General features: G+C 41.1%; 1 protein-coding gene across 3 annotated transcripts in view; it reads right to left on the bottom strand.

The window, feature by feature from the left end:
- Positions 1-471: 471 nt before the first annotated feature.
- ninl (ninein-like) overlaps positions 472-25,242 on the bottom strand; it is a 119,549-nt gene continuing 94,778 nt past the window's right edge. The window contains exons 20-31 of one of the 3 annotated variants that reach the window (XM_056291733.1): positions 15,219-16,598; positions 14,340-14,444; positions 13,369-13,438; positions 11,818-11,985; positions 10,137-10,241; positions 9,461-9,556; positions 9,048-9,194; positions 7,411-7,530; positions 3,106-3,198; positions 2,485-2,694; positions 1,985-2,098; positions 472-1,480 (exon numbers count right to left, since the gene is read on the bottom strand). In XM_056291733.1, the coding sequence (XP_056147708.1) occupies positions 1,289-1,480; positions 1,985-2,098; positions 2,485-2,694; positions 3,106-3,198; positions 7,411-7,530; positions 9,048-9,194; positions 9,461-9,556; positions 10,137-10,241; positions 11,818-11,985; positions 13,369-13,438; positions 14,340-14,444; positions 15,219-16,598 (2,800 nt within the window). In that variant the 3' untranslated portion in view covers positions 472-1,288. Of the gene's footprint in view, positions 1,481-1,984; positions 2,099-2,484; positions 2,695-3,105; positions 3,230-7,410; positions 7,531-9,047; positions 9,195-9,460; positions 9,557-10,136; positions 10,242-11,817; positions 11,986-13,368; positions 13,439-14,339; positions 14,445-15,218; positions 16,599-25,242 lie in introns of those variants that run through there. The other 2 variants (XM_056291735.1, XM_056291734.1) reach the window with 2 other exon arrangements.

Here is a 25,242-nt window from a genome sequence, read left to right as displayed (position 1 = left end):
ACCCCATCGAGAGGCTGTGGCAAGACCTTAAATGAGCAGTTCATGTTTGAAAACCCTCCATTGTCACTGAATCACAGCAATTCTGCAAAGAGTGGGCCAAAATGCCTTGACAACTATGTGAGAGATTGATCTCCAAATATCGGAAGCATTTGGTTGCAGTTGCTGTTAAAGGTGGCACAACCAATTAAGTTAAGGGGGGCAATTCATTTTTCACATGGGTGATATTGGTGTTGGCTGACTTTTTTCCCTCAATAAATGAAATGGTCATTTAAAAACTATTTTGTGTTTACTTGGGTTCTCCTTGTCATATTACATTTTCTAGGAAGATCTGAAACCAGTGTGACAAATATGCAAAAATAAGAGGAAATCAGGAAGGCGACAAATACTTTTTCACAGTCTTGTACCTCATTATTCTGCAAAAGTTCTCTTGAAATTCTCGAATCTTGTCAGATTCAAGTCATTCGTAGGTGAATTTATGACAGATGGATTCTCAGATGAATGGTCACTGGAATTTCTGGTAGAAAACAATTCCTGTTTTATCAAATGGGTCAAATTTGAGGTTTGACGCATCAAAACCAAAGTAAAATTTTCTTCAATTTCAATTTGATGTGGTGACATTGTTCTTCAGAGGTCATTAGTCATGAGACAGAAAAAAATATTTTTATAGAAAATTTCAGAATGTGAATGTAAGTTTGGGCGGCATTCCCCTTTAAAGGAAGCTGAATTACAAAAACCAAACAGAAGAGGAAGCAGCATCTGTTGTGTTTATCTGCACTGAGTGCAATAAAGACAAATTTCACCTTCATTAAAATAAAATGTCTTCATCTGAAAAATACGAAAAATAAACATTTTATTCACATAAAATCAAAAGTAAGAGTTAACACCTTCATGGCTAAAATCTGTGAGCCAGTTGCCTTCATTTACATGCAGATTTCTGTGTGACCAGATCTTTGCATCAATTTCAGAATAAAGTGGATTGCCTTTTGAGTTTTCTTGAAGCTTGTTCAACAAAACATTCATAACAAAAGTATTTTTCGGCCATTTTCAGTCTAATAAACCTCAGAATTAACCTTCAACTGTTTGGATTTCACAACTGGTTTAATCTTTAAAACAGATGAGGATCTGTCAAATTCCAGACTGACACCTGTGTCCCAGTTCATCTTTCAGAGTATAACCATCATCCATCCATCCATCCATCTATCCTTCCATGATGTGATGGCATCCACAGGACAAGAGAAAGGTTAGAGGTCACTCGGTGTTTTTCAGGTGAATTTGTGAAACAGGATGTCTACGTGACGAGCGATGTGGGGACAATCTCCCGCAGCAGTTTGTTGAGGGCCATGATCTTCTCCTCCAGCTGCAAGTTCTTTTTCTCTGCCGTTTTCTGCCGCTGCTCAGTGACCTGCAGTGCCTTCACCAGCTGTGAGTTCTCCATATAGAGCTCCTTCACCAACATGTTGGACTTGGTGTTTTTAGAAAGCTGCACAGGAAGAGACAGAAGGGTTAAAGGGGAGAGGAAGTCATATACATGGGCAACAGGCTTTTGACAAGTTATCATCTTCATCACCATCATCATCTATTATCTCCCCAAGTTCCTTCATAGAGTTAAAAATGTTTTACTGGATTAGTGGAGTACCTTGTTTCGTCTATTTCCATCAATAGAAAACCATCAAACTAGACCTTTTTAAAAAATGAATACTCTTGTCATAGTAACAATACGTTAATTCAATTCTGTACGGTAACAATATATTAACTGTGATGGTGTAGTCATGGTAACATTGTGTTAATGGGGGATGGTGGTCATGATAACGTCAGTGGTACTAAAACAGAGAAAGAGAAGTGATGATCAACATCAACCTCAATTCAGCAAGTCATCAGGGAAAAGAACTGAGTTGCTGGTTGATAATCTCACTAATTGGTTAATTAACTGTCAGACTGGTTGACTGGTAGGTTAACTGGTTGATTGACTGGTTGTTTGACTGACCTGTTCTTTGAGTTGTTGGATTTTCTCCTGCAGCACCAGACGGACAGCCTGCAGTTTAGTCTCTACCTCTTCCACCCTGTGCTGCAAACTGACCAGCACCTTCTCATATTGCTCCTACATGTGTGCATGCACACACACACACACACACACACACACACACACACACACACACACACACACACACACACACACACACACACACACACACACACACACACAGAGGCAGTGTTTTTAATCAGTGTTAACATAACACTGCTCTAACACACCACTAACATTCAACTGCACTCCTGTGTTCTTCAGTGGAGATGCACAGTGACAGTGGTTGTACTGGTCAGCTCCCAATGTTTACCAGTAAAAGACTGCTTATACTGATTTAGGTCCAGGTATAAATATGATATAGAGCTGTCAGTAATATTCATGTTTGGAGGTGAAAGATTAGTTAATGAATATTCTAATAAAGATGGGGTAGTCATGGGGAGTCATTGTCTGCAGGTCGGTACCTGCTGCAGGCTCAGTTGTGTGCCAGCCGTCTGGGTTTGGAGCTGCAGGTTTTCCTCCAGCTGTCGGCTCCTCTTCTGCTCCTCCTCAAGCCGTGCCAGCAGGACCTCCCGCTGCTCCCTGGACCCGACCACTGCCTGCTCCCTGACCTCTTCTAGCACACGGCTGTGCCGGGCCTGGACCAGTTTCAGCGCCGATTCCGCTTTCTGAGCCTGAGAGAGAAAACAACTTTAGCAAAGAGAGAGATAAGAGACAGAGACAGAGAGAGAGAGAGAGAGAGAGAGAGAGAGAGAGAGAGAGAGAAAGAATAGAGAGTGAGAGAGAGGAGAGAAAGAGGAGGACTGATGGCAGCGGAAAACCTGCCTTAGGATTTATGAACAAACACCAGAACAAGTATTTAAATCCATCCATCCTTCTATCTATCCATCTTTCCATTTATCCTATCTTTCCATCTATTGGTACATCCATTTGTCATCTATCATCCTTCTGACCATCTATCTATCTATCCATCCACCAACCATCCATCTTCCACCATTTATCCATCCGTTCGTCCTTCAATCCATCACTCATTCTTTGAGATGACTGGTTTGCATGTGAGCAGTATTCCATCAGGATTAACTGACCTGTTCCTCCAGCCGGTTTCTGTCTGTCTCCATTTGGTACTGTTTGGTTGTCAGGTTCTCCATCTGCTGGTTCAGATTCTCCATCTCAGACATCTGAACAACACAAAGCGTTCACATCAAGTGTCTAAGAGACGACAGCAACATGAGGATATGAGTGACTGGTGGTACAACGATGATGGTAATGATTTACGGTCACCCTTTACATTTAATCTGGTTTATCTTAAAGGTAAGAGTTGCCAGTGTTTAAGTACATTTAACATTTAAAGTCTGTCCAGATGACTGACGTTTGTAATTCTCTGTATTCATATCACCACTTTGTCTACATGTACTAATCAAAAGGTTGCTGTCAAAGACTCCATTTACATCCATTACTCATCAGATGAGTTTCTTTTCCTTTTTCATTCATTTCTTTCCCATTTCATTAATTTCATTCCTTTTTCATTCAACAGATTGAAATGCCATGAAAGTACATTTTTCTAAGATAAATCAACAAAAACGTCTGTTATTTTCCTGACATCCTCAATTTTTCCAACTCAAATTCACTTTAACAGGAAGGCTTTTTAATTAAGACTTGAAAAATGGGAAATAGTGCTTTTGAACAAAGGCATGAAGCCATGTTAAGTTTTGTAAACAAGACAAAAGAGTAAAATTCAGAGAAGAGAGACTGATCTACACAGAACAGATTCAAACCAGTTTCTGGTGTGAGAGACTTGACTAAAAAACAAATGCTCCTAATGAAGAGGAGAAGGAGGAAGAGGAGGTAGTGGTCTGGTTCAGACAATCACTCATGTAAGACATTTAGAGGCATGCTTGTCTGCAGTGAAAGTTGAGTGTAATCTAACTTCTTACTACTTCATTCAGAAAAACTGAGATGTTGATTATCAGCCCTACAAGGCAAAGTCACCTTTATGACTAAGTTACAGTATCTATTGAAAACTGTCTACTGTACGTATTGTACTGCAAGGCCAACTATCAGCATCTCAGTTTTATCTGAATTTAAACGCAGAAAATTTAGTGACATTGAATTTTTCACAGCAGCCTGCTTGGCTGCTGTGAATTTACTCATTGAGTATGATCATCGGCTCTTATTGGCACATACAGCTGAGTATCATCAGCATAGCAATGGAAATTTATTCCATAACTGCATATAATTTGGCCGAGAGGTGAAATATAAAGAGAGAAAATTAGAGGACCAAGAAACTGAGCCCTGAGGTACACCATATTGAACGGCAAAGAATTTTGATGTAATATTATTATAGCAGACACAATGTGTTCTTCCAGATAAGTAGCACTTAATCCAAAAGAGAGGTAAACCGGAAACACCAAAATTACAATTTATATAATAGTATACGGTGATCAATGGTTTCAAAGGCTGCACTAAGGTCCAGTAGTAGAAGCACAGAAGTGGACAGGCCAATAATGCTTCAGATGAATATTGAAATCACTAAGAATTAGAATCTCATCAGAATGAGTAACAAGACTTGAGACAAATTCCTCAAGAAACAGTGAGTAAGAGCCAGGAGATCAATAGCGTATCACAATTTGGACTAAGCCGAATCTATTGATGGCTGAAGGAGATGGACCCAGAACAAAAGCCTAAGAAGATTGGAATTTAGATTTAAGTCAGATTGAACATAGACATACAGTGCATCCGGAAAGTATTCACTTTCCCCACATTTTGTTATGTTACAACCTTATTCCAAAATGGATTAAATTAATTTTTTCTCTCATCAATCTACAAACAATATCCCATAATGACAAAGTGAAAAAGGTTTTGTAGAAATGTTTGCAAATTTATTAAAAATAAAAAACTGAAATATTGCATGTACATAATCACACCCTTTACTCAGTACTTGGTTGAGGCACCCTTGGCAGCGATTACAGCCTCAAGTCTGCTTGGGTATGAAGCTACAAGCTTGACACACCTACATATATTTGGGATATTTCTCCCATTCTTCTCTGCAGATCCTCTCGAGCTCTGTAAGGTTAGATGGGGAGCGTTGCTGCACAGCTATTTTCAGGTCTTTCCAGAGATGTTCAAGTCTGGGCCACTCAAGGACAATCACAGACTTGTCCCAAAGCCACTCCTTCGTTGTCTTGGCTGTGTGCTTAGGGTCGTTGTCGTGTTGAAAGGTAAACCTTCGCCCCAGGCTGAGGTCCTGAGCGCTCTGGAGCAGGATTACATCAAGGATCTCTCTGTACTTTGCTCCATTCATCTTTCCTTCGATCCTGACTAGTCTCCCAGTTCTTGCTGCTGAAAAACATCCCCACAGCATGATGCTGCCACCACCATGCTTCACTGTAGGGATGGTATTAGCAAGGTGATGAGAGGTGCCTGGTTTCCTCCAGATGTGACATTTGGCATTCAGGCCAAAGAGTTCAATCTTGGTTTCATCAGACTAGAGAATCTTGTTTCTCATGGTCTGAGAGTCCTTTAGGTGCTTTCTGGCAAACCCCAAGCAGGCTGTCATGTGCCTTTTACTGAGCAGAGGCTTCCGTCTGGCCACTCTACCATAAAGGCCTGATTGGTGGAGTGCTGCAGAGATGGTTGTCCTTCTGGAAGGTTCTCCCATCACAGAGGAACGCTGGAGCTCTGTCAGAGTGACCATCGGGTTCTTGGTCACCTCCCTGACCAAGGCCCTTCTCCCCCGATTGCTCAGTTTGGCTGGGCGGCCAGCTCTAGGAAGAGTCCTGGTGGATCCAAACTTCTTACATTTACGAATGATGGAGACGACTGTGCTCTTCGGGACCTTCAAAGCTGTAGAAACTTTTTTGTACTCTTTCCCAGATCTGCGCCTCGATACAATCCTGTCTCGGAGGTCCACAGACAATTCCTTTGACTTCATGGCTTGGTTTCTGCTCTGACATGTACTGTCAACAGTGGGACCTTATATAGACAGGTGTGTGCCTTTCCAAATCATGTCCAATCAATTGAATTTACTACAGGTGGACTCCAATCAAGATGTAGAAACATCTCAAAGATGACCAGTGGAAACAGGATGAACCTGAGCTCAATTTTGAGTGTCATAGCAAAGGGTGTGAATACTTACGTACATGCAATATTCCAGTTTTTATTTTTAATACATTTGCAAAAATGTCTACTAAACCTTTTTCACTTTGTCATTATGGGGTATTGTGTGTAGATTGATGAGAAAAAAAAAGAATTTAATCCATTTTGGAATAAGGCTGTAACATAACAAAATGTGGGGAAAGTGAAGGGGTGTGAATACTTTCTGGATGCACTGTATATCACCAGGAAGAATAAGATAGAAGGGAAACTGTGTGAAGAAATGGTCCCTGTGTTCACCTCTCTCATAAAAGCCAGAGTTTTGACTGATTTTAAATTTCATAAACTAATGAATAGCATGGTTGTGTTTGTAAATTAGTGGTGTTATAATGATGTAACTTGTTCAGTGATGGATGATGAATTAATGTTTCATAATATTTTTAGATAGTTACTTCTGTCCATTTCTATCAGTCTTTGTTTCAAACCTGCTGTGAATTTGTGACATTGTATTGAAGTTGCTTTTTTTAAGTTAAAAAAAAGTCTCTCTCTCTCTCTCCCTCTCTCTGAACCGATGACTTCTGGATCTAGGATCCTGTTTGTGCTGTGTCCTGTTTTCCGTTTGTCACAGTCCCACCCTCCTGGAGATTTAAGTCATCTGCGCTGTTCTCGTTCATAATTGCTTTTTTACCATTTGTTTTAGCTGTAACTCATTCTGCATCACTCTCATCTCTTCTCTCGTCTTCTTCTCCCTCTGTGTGAATGCTGTGCCAGTCTTCCTCTTGTGCGTGAGTGAAGACTATTTTCTATGCAAGGCTCCACTGAGCAGAACTTAAAGTGGCACGGGGTCCTGCTGGCTCTTGACTGTATGTCTGGAGTTCCTGATGTTGTTTTGGATGGACACATATTCACTATATTTGCCTTGCACTCTGCTTACTATTTCATTACCCAGTACATTTAAATCTGATAAATTGTATGCATTAACTATATGCATTGTACATTACTTTGTTCTGTGTAATTTAAGCTGTAACATTATAATTCTGTTATTTTTGTGTATTTTCTGCCTATTGCATGCCTGTCTGTGCTGGAAGAGGGATCCCTCCTCTGCTGCTCTTCTTGAGGTTTCTTTACTTTTTTCTCCCCTGATCAGGTTTTTCTTGTGGAGTTTTTCCTCATTCATGTCAAGGGTCCAAGGACAGAGGGTGCTATATATTGTTGTATATTGTCATATATTGTACTGCTTGTAAAGCCTTTTGGGACTACCTTGTGATTATGGGCTATACATATAAACTACTCCTGACCTTCTGTAGGAGCTCATGGCTCTGCAGGTGAAGGTTATGACGGTCCTCCTGCAGGGCAGCGCTGCTCTGTGCCTCCTTCTCCCTGTTCAGCCTCCTCATGTTGGCCTCCAATTCCTCAACCTGAGGAGCAGATTCACAGATTAACTCACCAAACATTCCATGGATGACATTGGCTTCATGGATCTTGAATATTCATATGAATATTAATATTCATATGAATACTATTAACAACCATCTATATATAAATATCCGAATTCATACACTTTACCACTAGTGGTTTTCAATGAAAAGGCCAGAGGTCTTTAAAAAGTTTTCCTGGTAAGGGGTCAAGTAGGCAAGTAGTTGGTTTAGAAGCTGCACAAGCTTAGTCTAAGTATCAAGAGAGATAGTCTCAAAAGCTGTAATAACAGGGGTTATCAGTAACTCATTGTATCAATATGAACTTGGTAAGACAGGATCTGCAGGAGTAGCTGGAGTTGAAGAACTAATTTTGTTTATAATCTTATCAACCTTATTGCAGAAGAAGTCTAGAAACTCATGGGCCATGAATGGTGAGCAGAGAAGAGAAGATTAGGAGAATAGTGTCAGGAGTGATTTGCAACAGAAGGGTACCAGCAAGAGTTAAAGGGAAATTTTACAAGATGGTTGTGAGACCAGCTATGTTATATGGTTTGGAGATAGTGGCACTGACGAAAAGACAGGAGGCAGAGCTGGAGGTGGCAGAGTTGAAGATGCTAAGCTTTTCATTGGGAGTGACTACGAAGGACAGAGTTAAGAACGAGTATATTAGAGGGACAGCTCAGGTTGGACGGTTTGGAGACAAAACAAGAGAGGCAAGATTGAGATGGTTTGGACATGTACGGAGGAGAGATGCTGGGTATATTGGGAGAAAGATGCTGAATATGGAGCTGCCAGGGAAGAGGAAAAGAGGAAGGCCAAAGAGGAGATTTATGGATGTGGTGAGGGAGGACATGCAGGTTGCTGGTGTGACAGAGGAAGATGCAGAGGACAGGAAGAGATGGAAAGAGATGATCCACTGTGGCGACCCCTAACAGGAGCATCTGAAAGTAGTAGTAGTAGATTTTGTATTTGTGTATTTGAAGACACTAATTTTTGAAAGCATCGACACGCTAACTAGCTTACTGATATGAAAGCTAGCTAGCAGAGTCATATGTTAGCATACTGGCACCATCTGGTGAACTAACACAACTGGCATTTTAAAGAACCACCGCAAGGGTTCAACTAACTGTTTTTTTTTATTGATCATTCAATCTTTAATAAATTGATGCTGATTGGTCAGGTTTGATTTGTCCGAAGTTTTCCAAAATAATAATTTTACCAGGACCTGGAAATTGTAACTTAAATTTACTGACTTTTCTAGGTTTATCATGATTTTATGAACCCTGAAATATAAACTTTAAAAGATCCGAGTTTCAGTGTCTGATTAATATGGTAAATACACTAAGGATGACATGAATCTGTTTTACAGCTTCTCCAGCATTATATTTATTTACTCATCTATTTTCCATCCTTCATTCCTTCACAGCTGTTCTCTGTTGATTTTTTTTCTTCATTGGGGTGTCAACTGTGATTGGTGGATCATTGTGTCTATCATTATTTTGCAAACTGACTCCCACCTTTTCCTGGGCTTCCTGTAAGTTCCTCTGTTGGCTGGCCACTTCCTGGGCGTGATGGTCCTTCTCCTGAATGACAGCGTGGAGCTGAGTGCGAAGCTGCTCCACCTCTGAGTCCATAGAACACAGCGACCCCTCTAGCTTCTCCACCTGCACGTCAGAGGTTAGGTCATACACACAAACACACATAAACACAAACAGAAATTTAATTAATCATAATTAGCAAAACACAACCCTTCTGTTTGAAATTAACTGTAGCTGTTTGTTCTAAAGAGATAACTTTCATTCTTTAGACATTAAAGTGAAGTCCACGATGAGACTGACAGTAGAAGAAGACGCCTTCACTTCCTACATCAGTCACATGACAAACATCCACAGTAAGAGCCTCTATCCTGTTCTTTCTGATCAGAGCTGACCTGCTGGTCTCTCTTCTTGGTCTGCAAGACCAGTCGAGAGTTTTCCTCTTCAGTTCGCTGCTGCTTCAGAGCGACAGCACTAAGCTTGGACTCCAGCTGGAAACGGAACACACACACACACACACACACACACACACACACACACACACACACACACACACACACACACACACACACACACACACACACACACACACACACACACACACACACACACACACCTTATAACACAGGAATATGCAGGAATCTGACCAAAGATTTCAATTAGAATCAGAATACTTTATTCATCCCCGAGGGGAAGAAGGAAAACACAGGTCAAGTCATGTCAATTTTACTTATAAAAGGTTAGGTTTTTCTGTAGATATGCTGTGTTTTGATAATTATGCTCTATGTATTTAATGTAACATATCCATTACTGTGCAAAGTGCACCGAGAAATTAGCTTTATCAATATTGTTTGATTGAGTCAATCAACCAGTCCAAACTGATATTTTTATGTCAATACCATACTAGTTGACCAGTAAATATCAATACACGACAAATAAATATATAATTACTAGTAAACATCATACTATGACTAGCAAATATCAAGATATGACAAGTAAATATAACTAGAAATAACATACTATGACAAGTGAATATTATATGAGTGATGAATGTCGAATAAATCTTTATACCTTCTCCTTACAGACATTCATCTCTCTCTCCATCAGTTCCCTCTCTTTCTGCAGATGCAGGTTCTCTCTCTCCTGCTTGGCAAGCAACTCCTGCAGCTGCCTCACCTGTCAATTATACCACTCACAAATCATACCAGATCAAATCTGTCCCCTGTTGAAATCACATTCTGAACAAACATCAAATAAATGATGGTAAATGAAACTGTTATGAAAGTATTTGGATTTCAGATAGGAGATATACACTACATGGCCAAAAGTATTTGGACAGCATTTCTAAAGAGTGGATTTGGCTATTTCAGCGACATCCATTGCTAACAGGTGCATAAAATCAAACATACAGCCATGCAGTCTCCATAGACAAACATTGGCAGTAGAATGGGTTGTACTGAAGAGCTCAGTGACTTTCAACATGGCTCTGCCATAGGATGCCACCTTTTTCAGGTCAGTTGGTCAAATTTCTGCCCTGCTAGCTCTGCCCTGGTCAAATGTAAGTCTGTTATTGTGAAGTGGAAACGTTTTGGAGCAACAACAGCTCAGCTGTGAAGCGGTAGACACACAAGACCACAGAAGGGGACCGCCGAATGCTAAAAATCATCTGTCCTCTGTTCAACACTCAGTGCTGAGTTCCAAACTGCCTCTGGAAGCAATGTCAGCACAGGAACTGTTTGTCAGGAGCTTCATGAAATGGGTTTTCATGGCCGAGCCGCCACACACAAGCCTCAGCTCACCATGTGCAAAGCCAAGTGTCGGCTGGAGTGGTGTAAAGCACACCGCCCATTGGACTCTAGAGCAGTGGAAACATGTTATCTGGAGTGATGAATCACACTTCACTATCTGGCAGTCTGATGGACCAATCTGGGTTTGGTGGATGCCAGGCGAACGCTACCTGCCTGAATGTTAAGAGCATACTGTAATGTAAAGTTTGGTGGTGGAAGCATAAGGGTCTGGGGGCAGTTTTTCATGGTTTGGGTAAGGCCCCTTATTTCCAGTGAAGGAAAATGTTAATGCTCAAGCACACAATGACATTCTAGAGAATTCAGTTTGGGGAAGGCCCTTTCCTGTTTCAACCTGAAAATGCCCTCATGCATAAATCAAGGTCCATAAATACATGGTTTGTTGAATTTGATGTGGAAGAACTTGACTGGCCTGCACAGAGCCCTGAGCTCAGCCCCATTGACCACCTTTGGGATGAATTGCAATGCAGACTACGAGCCAGTTCTTCTCCCTAACATCAGTGTCTGACCTCACTAATGCTTTTTTGGCTGAATGGGAGCAAATCCCCACAGCCATGTTCCAAAAACCGATCAAAAGCCTTCCCAGAAGAGTGGAGGCTGTTATAGCAGCAAAGGGGAAACCAACTCAATGTTGATGCCCACCGTTTTGGGATGAGATGTTTAACAAGCACATATGGGTGTGATGTTTGGGTGTCCACATACTTTTGACCATGTAGTGTATTGTGGTGTTTGACGGGTTAAACGATTCTCCCATTTGACTATGTTGAAATCCACTTTGATGATTCAGTAAAGCGTTAAAATTCTCAATACTGAAGAGATCAGTGAAGTTTTCTCTGTCTGATTCTAAATGATGTCGGACAATTTAATGAAATGTGGATTAAAAGTAAAAGCGATCTGTCATTTACCAGCGGGGAGGAATTCTATTTTGTGTTTTCTTAAAGTCTTACCTTGGCGTCTTGCTCCTCCTGCTCCCTTGAGACTGTCTCTAAGCGCTCCCTCAGCATCAGCACCGCCTCCTGGTCACCATGGAGATGAGCACTCAGCTCTGAGTTCTCATTGCTCAGCTGCAGGTTGCGGTTGCTTAGGTCCAGAACTTCATTTCTGTATTTGGAGTTCTACAAAAACAGAGGAGATGGTCGGTGGCAGCAGCCCAGCTGTCAAAACAACCATGAGAGACTTAAGAGAAATCATGGCTCAAAGCTTTTTCTCCCTTTTGTCAGAAGTATTTTGAAATGTCTGCTTTCAAAAATATGCTGCATGCAAAAAATATCTCCTTTTCCTTCAGATTATTATTTAATAAAGAGCCTACTTAATGCTTTCTAATACAATGAGCTGAAAGAGAGGACATGCAATAAGAATTTAGTCCACACTGGCTGGATGTTCAAAAACAAACAAACAGATGACAACAGATGACATTCTTATTTACCTTCTATAGATAAGAATATAATTTTATTTATTAGTTGTCATCTTTCATAGGACACCTGTGTCACTCTACGTTCAGTCAATGAGCTGCCAGAGGACTGGATGACATAACTAATGCAAATAATCAGATAATGTGATTTAATGCTTTTACAAATTATCAGTCATGTAAATAGGACATAATGAAACATTAGAATTATATTTTCAATGCATCTGAAAGTCCCAGCATGTTAAAATCAAGCGCTTCCATTCATCAGATCAATCACAACCTTTTGAGAGCACACTGCCACCAGTTGACAAAAAAAAAGCCAGAAGTGGGCAGTACCACAGAGACCAACACAAACCAACAGTTTTGGAATATTTTTGGAGACAAGTAAATTGAAAAAGAATGGATTGGATCAACGATCTGTTAAACTACAAATGTGAAATAAAATTATTTTCTTTCCAGACTAATAATCAGGATCAATAATCCTGATCAAAGTATTTAGCAAAGTCATATGGGTCATCATTTGACCATAATGATGCAGCCATGCGATCAAAAACCTCCATTCTTTTTTTTGTTTGTATTTTCCCCCCTTTTTCTCCCCAATTGTATCCGGACAATTACCCCACTCTTCCGAGCCGTTCCAGTCATTGCTCCACCTCCTCTGCCAATCTGGGGAGGTCTGCAGACTACTACATGCTTCCTCCAATACATGTGGAGTCGCCAGCCGCTTCTTTTCATCTGACAGTGAGAAGTTTAGCCAGGGGGACATAGCACGTGGGAGGATCACACTATTCCACCCAAACCCCCCCCGAACAGGCACCCTGACTGACCAGAGGAGGCGCTAGTGCAGCGACCAGAACACAAACCCACATCCAGCTTCCCACCCACAGATACGGCCAATTGTGTCTGTAGGGATGGCCAACCAAACCGGAGATAACACGGGGATTCGAACCGCCGATCTCCATGTTGGTAGGCAATGGAATAGACCACTATGCTACCCGGACGCCAAAAACCTCCATTCTAATCAAATTATTAATGACAGTAAATAATGCTACTTCATAATTTTTTATATTGATACATGTTTTTAATTGACCTCTTTATACAGCCGTTCTTCTTCTTCTCTACTCTTCTCATGTTGGCGCTCCATCTCGTCCAGGTTTTTTCTGACAGGAGAAGAAAATACCTAGTTTGAAGGTCTGAATGAAGTAGCTAGCATGACTTCTCTATCTGCCACAACCCAACACATCATAGAGGTCAATTACAGTTTTCGATATTAGTTAATTAGCTGTCTCGTCCTGTTTGTCTGGTGTGTTTTTGGCTTGCAGTGTTTTTTTTATGGATAAATATATAAAATATCTTATGATATAAGAGGGCAGAGTAAATCATATGCTTTATCCCCAGCTCTGTTCTGATAGAAATCTTAAAGGCTTGGCGACAATTAATTTGAAACTGATTAATTAATTAAATATAATTAATTAATAATTAAAATCAATTTGAAGTTTAATTTGAAACAGAAGAGTAAATTACAAAGAGAGCAACAAAAGTCAACAAAGGATCTGGTTTTCTTTCAAAATGGTTATTGCATATTGTCTTGTAAGTGTTTAAGTTGATTCTATCAATAACATTTTCGCATCATGACTTAAAAGAACAAAATTTTTTTTGTTTAATCGGTCTTTATAGTCAGACTGAAATCAGTAATATGATTTATTTCAAGTCTGAAAAGCAAATGTTCCAGAGCTGTCTTTCTATGTGAGAGGACCTAGGGTGTGTTCATAAATCAACTCACAGACCTCTTAATCCATTTTTATCCAGAGACAAACCATCTCTTCATCTGAAGCATTTCTGATCAATCCCAGAATGCAACATTCTGATTATCACAATGAAGAGTGTACTTATCAACACGTTCCATCCAGTCGCATCAGACCAGTTGAGGCTCTAGCAGCCAAACTGCACATTATATTGAATCACTAGTGAGTCCAATTGGTTCTGTATACACTAAAAAACACTTGTTTGATTTAAAAAAAAATTCCAAGTACTTGAAGGAACATCTTTGATTAGTCTCACTTCTTTTTGGCGAGGTCCTCTTCAAGCCGCTGGATTTCCTGTTGCAGAACAGCGAGTTTCTCCTTTAGCACACCTTTCTCAGCTTGAGCCTCCTCCAGCTGAGTCCTGTGGACAAACCAGAACACAGTGGCACCATCAGATAAGACTATGAGCAAAATAATGTAAAACCAGACCAGACCCTTCGCAATTGTAAACAAGACCAAATTGGAGCGAGTGGCACAACTACATTGTTCAGAATATTCCAAAACTGTTTACCTAGATAGAGCTCTACTTATAATTTGGTTTTTGTCCCTTTTTATGATTTTCAATGAAAATGTTTCACTACATTGGTTAAAAAAATAAATCCCATTTAGCTAGCCAACAAAATAGATGTTTTTTCACAGCTTTGTGTTAATCATGGTGTATTTGGAAGTAAAGAGAAGTTTAGCAACAAGAAAATTATATTCATCTCACAGCACAAATCATTCTCTGTAAGAATGAAAAAAAAATGATTTTGACTTTTGGAATTTTAATTTAAAATACAATTCAGTGTTGAGAGAGATGGACCCCCCCCCCCTCCACACAAACACATACACACAGAGGAAGTTAATGTTGGTGATGGATGTCATGCTGTAGGAATGCAGTTATGCGGTCTCATTGGGTTAGGATGTGATACGGCATTTCGCAGTGCAGCCGGCTCTGCAGCAGTGCAGGAAGGCAGCATTTCATTCCATTAGTACAGATCAAACTTCTACCTGGAAAAAAATAAAACGAGCTTCTCATTCAGAGGACTGACAGCAATTAGTTAAACAGCAGTAGTTTAATTTACATGTCAGGCAAGGCGGTGGATGAGGGTTAGTCATCGGACGTTTATTTTTTGGCATCTCATTCGTCACAAACCTGTGAGGACTCGCCGGGTCCATCACCATCTCCAGAGTGATGACCAGCTTCTCCATCTCCATCAGATGCTCCTTCATCTTACTCTTCTCCCCCTCATAGGCCTCCTCCACCCTCTGCAACTCTGCCCGGGTCTCCCTCAAGGCCTGCTGGAGCTCTGCCAAGTGTTTTTCGGCCTCCTCCATGACCAGACACAATTCCTTCTCCTTCATTTCTAAACGGGAGGTCACCTCTTCTGAGCGGACCTCAGCTTGATTCAGAAGTTCAGCGCTGTCTGTCAGCTCCAACCGAAGGCGCTCCACCTCGCTGCTTTTGGTTTCCAGCTGCTCTTGGAGCTCATGCAGGAGATCCGGCATGTGGTCCAGCTGGACACTCTGTGACCGGATGTGATCTTGCAGGTTGCAGATTTCGGCCTCCATCTCAACGATCTGTGTGGAAAGCTGGTCAGCCATGCGGACGTAACAGCTCCTCTCCTGACTCAGGCAGATAATCCTCTCATCCTTCTCATCCAGGGAGGACTGCAGCTCTGCCCTGCTGGCTTGCTCCTCCTTCAGAGCCACCTGTAGACACTCCTCAGCACTCCTCCTCTTTACAACCTCCTCTGTGATGCTGTCAAGCTCCAGTTGCAACATGTCGACCACCATGGCCTGGTCCTTCAGGTCCTGAACCAGCCTGGCTCGGTCTGTCCGCAGTGAGACCAGTTCGGAGGTGAGTGTGGAGTCATGCTTTGTGTTGCTCCTCATGACATCCAGCTCTGGTCTCACACCATCTGCCGTCTGTTCTTTGGTTCTTAGTTTGGTCTCCTGCTGGATGACACCATTGGAAAGCCAGCTACTGTTTTCAGACTCCTCCTTCTGCTGCTTCAGTTCCTGTCTCAGCTGAGACATCTCAACATGGAGCACCTCCTCTCTGCTCCTCAACACCACCACTTCCTCCTCTAATAAACACTTATCAGAGGAGAGGCGCTGATTAAAAACCCTCTGAGACTCCAGGATGTTTAGGTTCGCCTCCAGTTTGACCTCCAGCTCAGTGCAATGTGTCGGACAGTCTCGTAGCTCCGACTCCAACCGACCACTCTGTGACCTCACCTGTTCTAACTCGGCTTCTGATTCGCTGCATCTCTGACAAGACTCTTCTTCTGTGTCCTGGGTTCTCATCAATGCTTCCTGTAAACTGGAGATGCCTTCCTTTAGTTTGCAGACTTCCCCCATGTTACACTCCTTCATCTTTCTCCTCTCATTGCACAGCCTCTCCTCATTCTGGAGTTTTTCGCTCTGGTTCTCCTCCAGCTGCCACCGGCCCTGGTGGAGCTGGTGGAGGAGGCATTGATGGGCCTCCATGTGTTGGAGTTTCATCTGGGATATCTGCTCTTCCATCTCTACCCTGCTGAAACAGAAAACACCTAACTTCCTGTTCTGACGCCAGACTCAGCCAGGCATTATGGGTGAAACAACCAGAACAAACTGATCGGTGTAAACAGACACGATGTCAGACCTAAACAGACAGTTTATAGATGAGGCCTAAACTGGAACATGTGGGCTTAATGTTCATGGAGAACAAAGACACGTCTGTTCAAACATTCAGATGTGATTTAACTCTTCAGAGGCGTATGTCGACCTGTTTGACATACTGGGTCTGTTGGGGAGCTTGTAATGCTTTAAAATGAAGAGTGGGTTATTGAGTTATGGAGGATCTGTGGTTGGATTGTTATGAAGGGAATTAGTGATCTCATCAACAGAAACCGAATTAAAACCCCTTTATGAAAAGTAAGACAGTGTATCTGGATACAAACTGAAATCCCGGCTCTTCACATTTAAACATACACACAGCACTTCAGAGACAAATATACCATTAGGGAGGCAGACAGTATGAAATATCTAGGTGTGCAGATATCAAAGGACTTAACAAGACTAGCCTCGGGAAATTATGACCCACTGCTTTCCAACCTTAGAAAAGATCTGGCCAGGTGGAATTTGTTGCCCTTTTTGGGAGTGACTTCTTGGGATTAATCTACACCAACTTAATAAGAATGGCATCCTTAAATCATTTGAACAGCTGAGAGAGGAATTTATGTTTCCTAACAAAGATTTTTTTCAGTTAATTACAATTAAGGGACTTTTTAACAAAACATTAAGAGTGGAATAGAGTATTGGTGCCCACTCCAATTGAAGAGTTCTTGATAAAATTACAAACAGGGATCAGGGATAAGAAAGTCATATGTCATGTTTACCAAATAGGCTTGAATATGAATAATACACTGCAGATAAAAGGAAGATGGGAAACTGAAATGAATACAGATCTACCACAGGACATGTGGGACGAAATATGCACTGAAGTAAATCTAGTAACCAATTCAAATACAAACCCCAATTCCAATGAAGTTGGGACGTTGTGTAAAACATAAATAAAAACAGATCACAATGATTTGCAAATCCTTTTCGACCTATATTCAATTGAATACACTACAAAGACAAGATATTAATGTTCAAACTGATAAACTTTATTGTTTTTTTGCAAATATTCACTCATTTTGAATTTGATGCCTGCAACACATTCCAAAAAAGCTAGGACAGGGTTATGTTCACCACTGTGTTACATCACCTTTCCTTTTAACAACACTCAATAAGCGTTTGGGAACTGAGGACACTAATTGTTGAAGCTTTGTAGGTGGAATTCTTTCCCATTCTTGCTTGATGTATGACTTCAGTTGCTCAACAGTCCGGGGTCTCCGTTGTCATATTTTGTGCTTCATAATGCACCACACATTTTCAATGTCTGGACTGCAGGCAGGCCAGTCTAGTACCCGCACTCTTTTACTACGAAGCCACGCTGTTGGAACACATGCAGAATGTGGCTTGGCATTGTCTTGCTGAAATAAGCAGGGACGTCCCTGAAAAAGACATCGCTTGGATGGCAGCATACGTTGCTCCAAAACCTGTATGTACCTTTCAGCATTAATGGTGCCTTCACAGATGTGCAAGTTACCCATGATGCCATGGGCACTAACATACTCCCATACCATCACAGATGCTGGCTTTTGAACTTTGTGCTGATAACAATCTGGATGGTCCTTTTCCTCTTTAGCCCGGAGGACAGGACGTCCATGATTTCCAAAAACAATTTGAAATGTGGACTCGTCAGACCACAGCACACTTTTCCACTTTGCGTCAGTCCATCTCAGATGAGCTCGGGCCCAGAGAAGCCGACGGCGTTTCTGGGTGTTGTTGATATATGGCTTTCGCTTTGCATGCTAGAGTTTTAACTTGCACTTGTAGCGACGAACTGTTTTAACTGACAATGGTTTTCCCAAGTGTTCCTGAGCCCATGTGGTAATATCCTTTACAGAATGATGTTGGTTTTTAACGCAGTGCTGCCTGAGGGGTCGAAGGTCGACGGCATTCAATGTTGGTTTTTGGCCTTGCCGCTTACGTGCAGAGATTTCTCCGGATTCTCTGAATCTTTTGATGATATTATGGATTGTAGATGATGAAATCCCTAAATTCCTTGCAATTGTACATTGAGAAACATTGTTCTTAAAACTGTTGGGACTATTTGCTCATGCAGTTGTTCACAAAGTGGTGAACCTCGCCCCATCCTTGCTTGTGAATAACTGAGCCTTTCGGGGATGCTCCTTTTATACCCAATCATGACACTCACCCGTTTCCCTTTAACCTGTTCACCTGTGGAATGTTCCAAACAGGTGTATTTTGAGCATTCCTCAACTTTCCCAGTCTTTCGTTGCCCCTGTCCCAGATTTTTTGGAACATGTTGCAGGCATCAAATTCAAAATGAGTGAATATTTGCAAAAAACAATAAAGTTTACCAGTTTGAACATTAAATATCTTGTCTTTGTAGTGTATTCAATTGAATATAGGTCGAAAAGTATTTGCAAATCATTGCATTCTGTTTTTATCACGTTTTACACAATGTCCCAACTTCATTGGAATTGGGGTTTGTACATGGAGGGAATTCAAATGGAAGGTAATTATGAGATTCTTTCAAGACACCAGAAATAGTGGCTAAAATGGCCCCAACACACTCAAATAAATGCTGGAGAAACTGTGGATTACAAATTGGCAACCACACCCACATATTTTGGACATGCCCTAAATTAAGAACATTTTGGGAAGAGGTGTTTGAGGCACTTAAAGAAATATTCCACCAAATCTTCACAAAAGATCCAAAGATGGCATTACTGGGATTAATGCTGGAAGGGATTGATTGGAAGAGCCAAAAAAATACCTCTTACAAATATTACTAACAGCAGCAATTAAATGCATCACAATTATGTGGATAAAACCTGACCACCCCCACCCCACCCCATCCCCCAACATACAATTTCGGGACTGAGAAAGTATAGGAAATATATCGGATGGAACATCAGACTTCAGAAAGATATATTTATTAAAAAGTGGAGCCCGGCCATGGCTATATTGAGACAGTGAAGTGTTCTAGACCCTTGTATGCATTCTGTATCATACATGCATCTCTATCGTCTCAATTCACCTTATCTGCTTATGCATATACACACACCTATACCACTACACACATTCATACACAATTCCCCTCCCTGTTCCCAACACCCCCCTTTCCTTTTTTTTAATTATAAATGTCTTTAATTTTTTTGTCATTACAACTAACACTTCAAGCTGAAGGGTTCCCCCCCCCCTTTTTTTTAACTCCCTTTTGTTAAATTATCTGTAAACCATATTGGTACAGCTGAAAAAAATGGGGGGAAAACAGCAGGCAAAATTGTGAATTTGGTTGTGTAAGTTGTTGAAATTGAAATAAAAATTAAGTTAAAAAAATGAAGACTGTCTTTTTTTCAAGTCTTGTACTTGGTAAAGATAAAACCACAGCTCCTTGGCTTTCCCAAAGCATACATGTTCAGAATAATGCTGGTCGCCAGCAAAAAAAGCCATTATGAAAATATGGTTATGTCAAGGATCACCCACACAAGCAGACTGGTTTAATGTGAGGCAAGACATTTTCGTACTGGAAAAATTAACATTTACTTTGAGACTCAAGACAGGCATATTTGACTAGAGAAGAGCACTCAATAGAGTGCAGATCTCTGCCAGGTGTACATAATCTCCACTTCTCTGGTATTCGAACTTGGTGACAAACCCTTTTTCACCTACCAGGAGAAGGAAAATACATGTACACACGGACAGAAAAACCAGTGGTTTTCCTGCTATTAGGCACAGTGCCTAAGTCAACTGAACAGCAAATATGAAAAAAGTTGTTAATATGCAGACCTCAAGCTAAAAAAATCTACCTAATAAAAACATTTTGCCTATCAGTCTGTGGATACAGAGCCTCCTTGGCAGACCCTCACATGAAAGTGACCAAGTCTCACATGAAGTGACAGAGATCAGGCTATCATAATTTCAAAGCCCTTATTAAAAGACATCAAATGTGTTCAACAGTTGTGGTTTTCATGATATATAACAAATGAAGGCCAATGGCTGCTCTGCTGATTGACTTTCATTCATATTACAACTACTACTACTACTACTTTTTGCTGCTCCCATTAGGGGTTGCCACAGCAGATGATCCATTTCCATCTCCTTCCTGTCCTCTGCATCTTCCTCTGTCACACCAGCCACCTGCATGTCTTCCCTCACCACATCCATAAACCCCCGCTTTGGCCTTCCTCTTTTCCTCTTGCCTGGCAGCTCCATATTCAGCATCCTTCTCCCAATATACTCAGCATCTCTCCTCCACTCATGTCCAAGCCATCTCAATCTTGCCTCTCTTGCTTTGTCTCCAAACAGTCCAACCTGAGCTGTCCCTCTAATATACTTGTTCCTAATCCTTTCCTTCTTCATCGCTCCCAGTGAAAATCTTAGCATCTTCAACTCTGCTACCTCAAGCTCCCCCTCCTGTCTTTTCATCAGTACCACCATTTCCAAACCATACAACATAGCTGGTCTCACTACCATCTTGTAAACCTTCCCTTTAACTCTTGCTGGTACCCTTGTGTTGCAAATCACTCCTGACACTCTTCTCCACCCACTCCACCCTGCCTGCACTCTCTTCTTCGCCTCTCTTCCGCCCTCACCGTTACTTTCAACAGTTGAACTCAAATATTTAAACTCATTCTTTCATTCATAAAACAACTGCAAGAAAACAGCTCAGCCATGGGAAATGCTTTATCGTTGCTGCTGAGATGATTTCCAGCTGTGACTGCGATTGATCCTACTCTTGAAGTTGTATTTTTATGGCAGAGTTTTAACTATGTGTGGCGGAGATGTGAATAAGGTGTGTATTTTTGGTTCATCCAGTATTCCTTCAGTTCTCCTGTGCTGAGATCAGTAGTGAATGATTTGCTGGCTTGTGAAATATGATCAGCTTCTCGTTTACTTTCAAGACTCATACCCGAATACATAATGTTTTGGTTTTGACACTGTCACTGCCCGAACCGACTCAACCGTAGATGTGAGTCACGCATGTGCATGGTTGACTCAGATTGGGCAGCGACAGACAGCAGCATTTAGTCGAGCGAGCTAGAGAGTGACTGAGGAGAGGGAGTGGTGATAGCGAGAACAAACGTTTTTTGAAGGTTTTGAATCACTGCAACCATGAGAGGTTCTTCATCATACAGTCATAGCAGTGCACAAAAAATATTAGGTTGATAGGTCCAGTAGTTTGCGAGAATAGCCACGGACAGATGCATGCACACACGCGCGCATGCGCGCGCACACACACTCTCTCTCTATCGGCCTCCTGGCTGTTACTCTATTTCTTAAAGAATTTGGAGAATTTGTCTCAGGCCTTGTTACTCTGATGACATTCTAATTCTTGGTGATTTCAATATTCATCTGAATAAGGCTGCTGATCCTCTAAGTAAAGCCTTTCTGGCACTAGTTGATACTTTTGGGTTCACTCAGTTTGTTCAAGAGTCGACTCATTGCAGTGGTAACACCCTTGATTTGGTTTTATCTAAAGGAATAGCTGTTTCTGATCTGAATGTCTTGCCAACCACATCTGCAGTGTCAGATCATTTTCTCATCAAATTTGAAGCATTATTGGCCTGTCCAGTTAATGTCAGCACAGATATAATTGCCACTCGCCACATTGGTCCCTCCACTGTAGCTGCATTTGGTCAGCAGCTGCCTGACGTCTTGGCTCCTTTCTCTGTGGTAACTAACTCTGTTGAAAATTTCACTAGTGATTTAAATGTGGCCCTCTAGTCTCCTCGATTCAGTTGCACCTCTCACTACCAGAGCTAGGCGACTAAAGAGACCTGGACCCTGGTTTAATGATGAGACACATGCTCTTAAGCGGGCCTGCAGGAGACTGGAACGTAAATGGCGAAAATCAAAATTGGAAGTTTTTTACCTATCAACAAGTGTTTATTGAAATACAAATGTGCTTTATCTGCTGCAAAAAAAGTGTATCTCTCTCACTTAATCAATATTAATAAACATAATCCCAGATTTCTCTTTGACACTGTATCTAAACTTACTAAAAAGCAGCTGTCTAGTATAAGCTGCTTACCATTGACAGCCCATGAATTTCTAGATTTTTTCAGCAATAAGGTTGATGAGATCTTAGACAAAATTAGTTCTTCAACTTCAGCTACTCCTGCAGATCCTGTCTTACCAAATTCATATCTATACAATGAGTCACTGATAGTCCCTGTTATTACAGCTTTTGAAACTATCTCTCTTGATACTTTGACTAAGTTCGTGTCAGTTTATAAACCAACTGCTTGCCTACTTGACCCCTTACCAGGAAAACGTTTTAAAGACCTCTGGCCTTTTCTGGGACCTACAATGCTAGACATTGTTAAATTTGGCATTGTTCCCAGCAGTTTTAAGACAGCTGAGGTTAAACCTCTATTTAAAAAACTGCACCTCGATCCAGGGTCTCTTAATAACTATCGACCCGTCTCTAATCTTCCATTCTTTTCTAAAGTACTAGAGAAAGTTGTGTATCAACAACTTTCGACCCATATAGAAGAAAACCATCTATATGAAGCTTTTCAATCAGCTTTCAAACCCTGTCACTCCACTGTAACTGCTCCGACCAGAGTGGTGAACGAACTTTTACTAGCTATGGACTCTGATTCCACTTCTGTGCTTCTACTACTGGACCTCAGTGCAGCCTTTGACACCATTGATCACTGTATACTATTAGACAGATTAAATTATAATTTTGGTGTCTCTGACTTAGCGCTCCCTTGGCTTAAGTCCAACTTATCTACTGCGAGTGATCCAAACGGCCGATATATTTTGGTAACTGGCTACATTTTCATTTCATGTTATACTCCTGAATGTATATGGTCCGAATTTTGATAACCCAGCCTTTTTCCATAAGATATTTAATTTACTGCCCGATCTCTCTGATACACGTGTGATTATCTTCCGGTATGGGAAGATGGAGCTTCATCTTCGCTAGTTCAGTTCTCCTATACATTTCACATTTTATAGGCCTTGTTACATTTGTTAGATAAGCAACATGTGTTTTCCGTTTTGTTTTTCCAGTATTATTTCCAACATGTCTGGGTACAGCCGCCGTTTCAGACGCACCATGATTACCACCGAGGTGCTGAAGTATTTACAGGTGTTCGACAGCAGCGATTTTAAATTGTTTGAAAAATAGTATTGTAACGATCACGGATGCGTACACTCGCTAGCCTGTTGGCGAACAGGTTGGATCCTTTAGTCGACTGGTTAATGTAGTCGCCCATGGTGCGGGAGACCCAGGTTCGTGTCCCGGCTGCCCCCTAAATTCGTTACAGTATTAATGTTGTTAAAATGTTAATTTTGGTGTCAGTCGTTTCCTAATAGACATACTAACATATGCAATGCATTAATATCTCAACTGGGTATTTATCTTGACAGAATATAGAGTTTAACAACCGGCGGTCATTTTGACTGCACGTGGTCGTTTTAGGTAGGAGTGAAATCCTAGTTGTTCTATTGTTAATAACACACAATCTCGTTAAATGGGGAGTTTCTCGAACTGTGAAGACCGTATCGAAAAATTCAGAATTCGATCCAGAATCATCCCACACCTAGCAGCTCCCTTACTGAGTAATCACTTATTTCAACCCATGTTTAGAGAACCCACCTTTTCTGTATGGGATGATAAAGGTCCGAAATGTTTTAAAGACTTGTATAAGGATGGCATTTTTTGTAGCTTTGCATATCTATCAAGCAAATTTCATCTCCCACATTCTCATCTCTTTCGATATTTTCAAATCAGACACTGCATTAAATCTTTATTTCCAACTTTTAACTTCTGACCTCTGACTCAACTGTGGGATGAGTTTCTCAGCTCTGAACCCTTCAAAAGTCATTCATGTCACAGGTTTATAACAAACTCCTGCCCTATATGACAGTTCACAAGCTACCAAAGTCAAGGCTGCCCGGGACCATGAACCGCAGTTGAACCTGAAGGACAACTGGGGGGACTGTGCCCTTAACAAAATTCACATGAGCCCAACTTTTGTTCGTCTCACACTCGTAATTCAAGGTATAGTTTAGGATTAATTTTTTCAAGTTATATTGTCCAAATATTACCGACAGTTGTGACAAATGTCATGCTTCATCCTACAATCTGACCCATATTTATTCTTGTCCATTATTATTTGATTTTGGCAGAACTACTGTGATCCTATGTCAAAAATACTTTAGATCACTATACATGTCTCTCCCCACATTGCCATATTTGGGCTTCCAGAAGACTACAACGAATTTACCTCCATGCAATTAGATATTCTAGCTTTTATTTCCTTACTGGCAAGACGCCATCTTCTTCTTCACTGGAAGTCAACCAAAGCTCCCTCCAGCAGTCAGTGGCTCTGTGATATCATGTCCTTTCTAAAGCTAGAGAAGATTAAATATTCCATGAGAGCTGATTCTGATACATTCTATAGTAAGTGGCAATCTTTTCTTCAACTATCTTCAATCTCTGTCCTCTGATTGACAGACCTCTCTCTTTTCTTCCCTTTTCCCCCTCTGGTTTGTTTGTCTGCGTCAATTAATCAATTAATTAATTAATTAATTAATTAATT

This window comes from Lampris incognitus, chromosome 13 (genome assembly GCF_029633865.1).
Source record: "Lampris incognitus isolate fLamInc1 chromosome 13, fLamInc1.hap2, whole genome shotgun sequence".
Classification (NCBI taxonomy): domain Eukaryota; kingdom Metazoa; phylum Chordata; class Actinopteri; order Lampriformes; family Lampridae; genus Lampris; species Lampris incognitus.
This window is presented reverse-complemented; position numbering and strand designations above follow the sequence as displayed.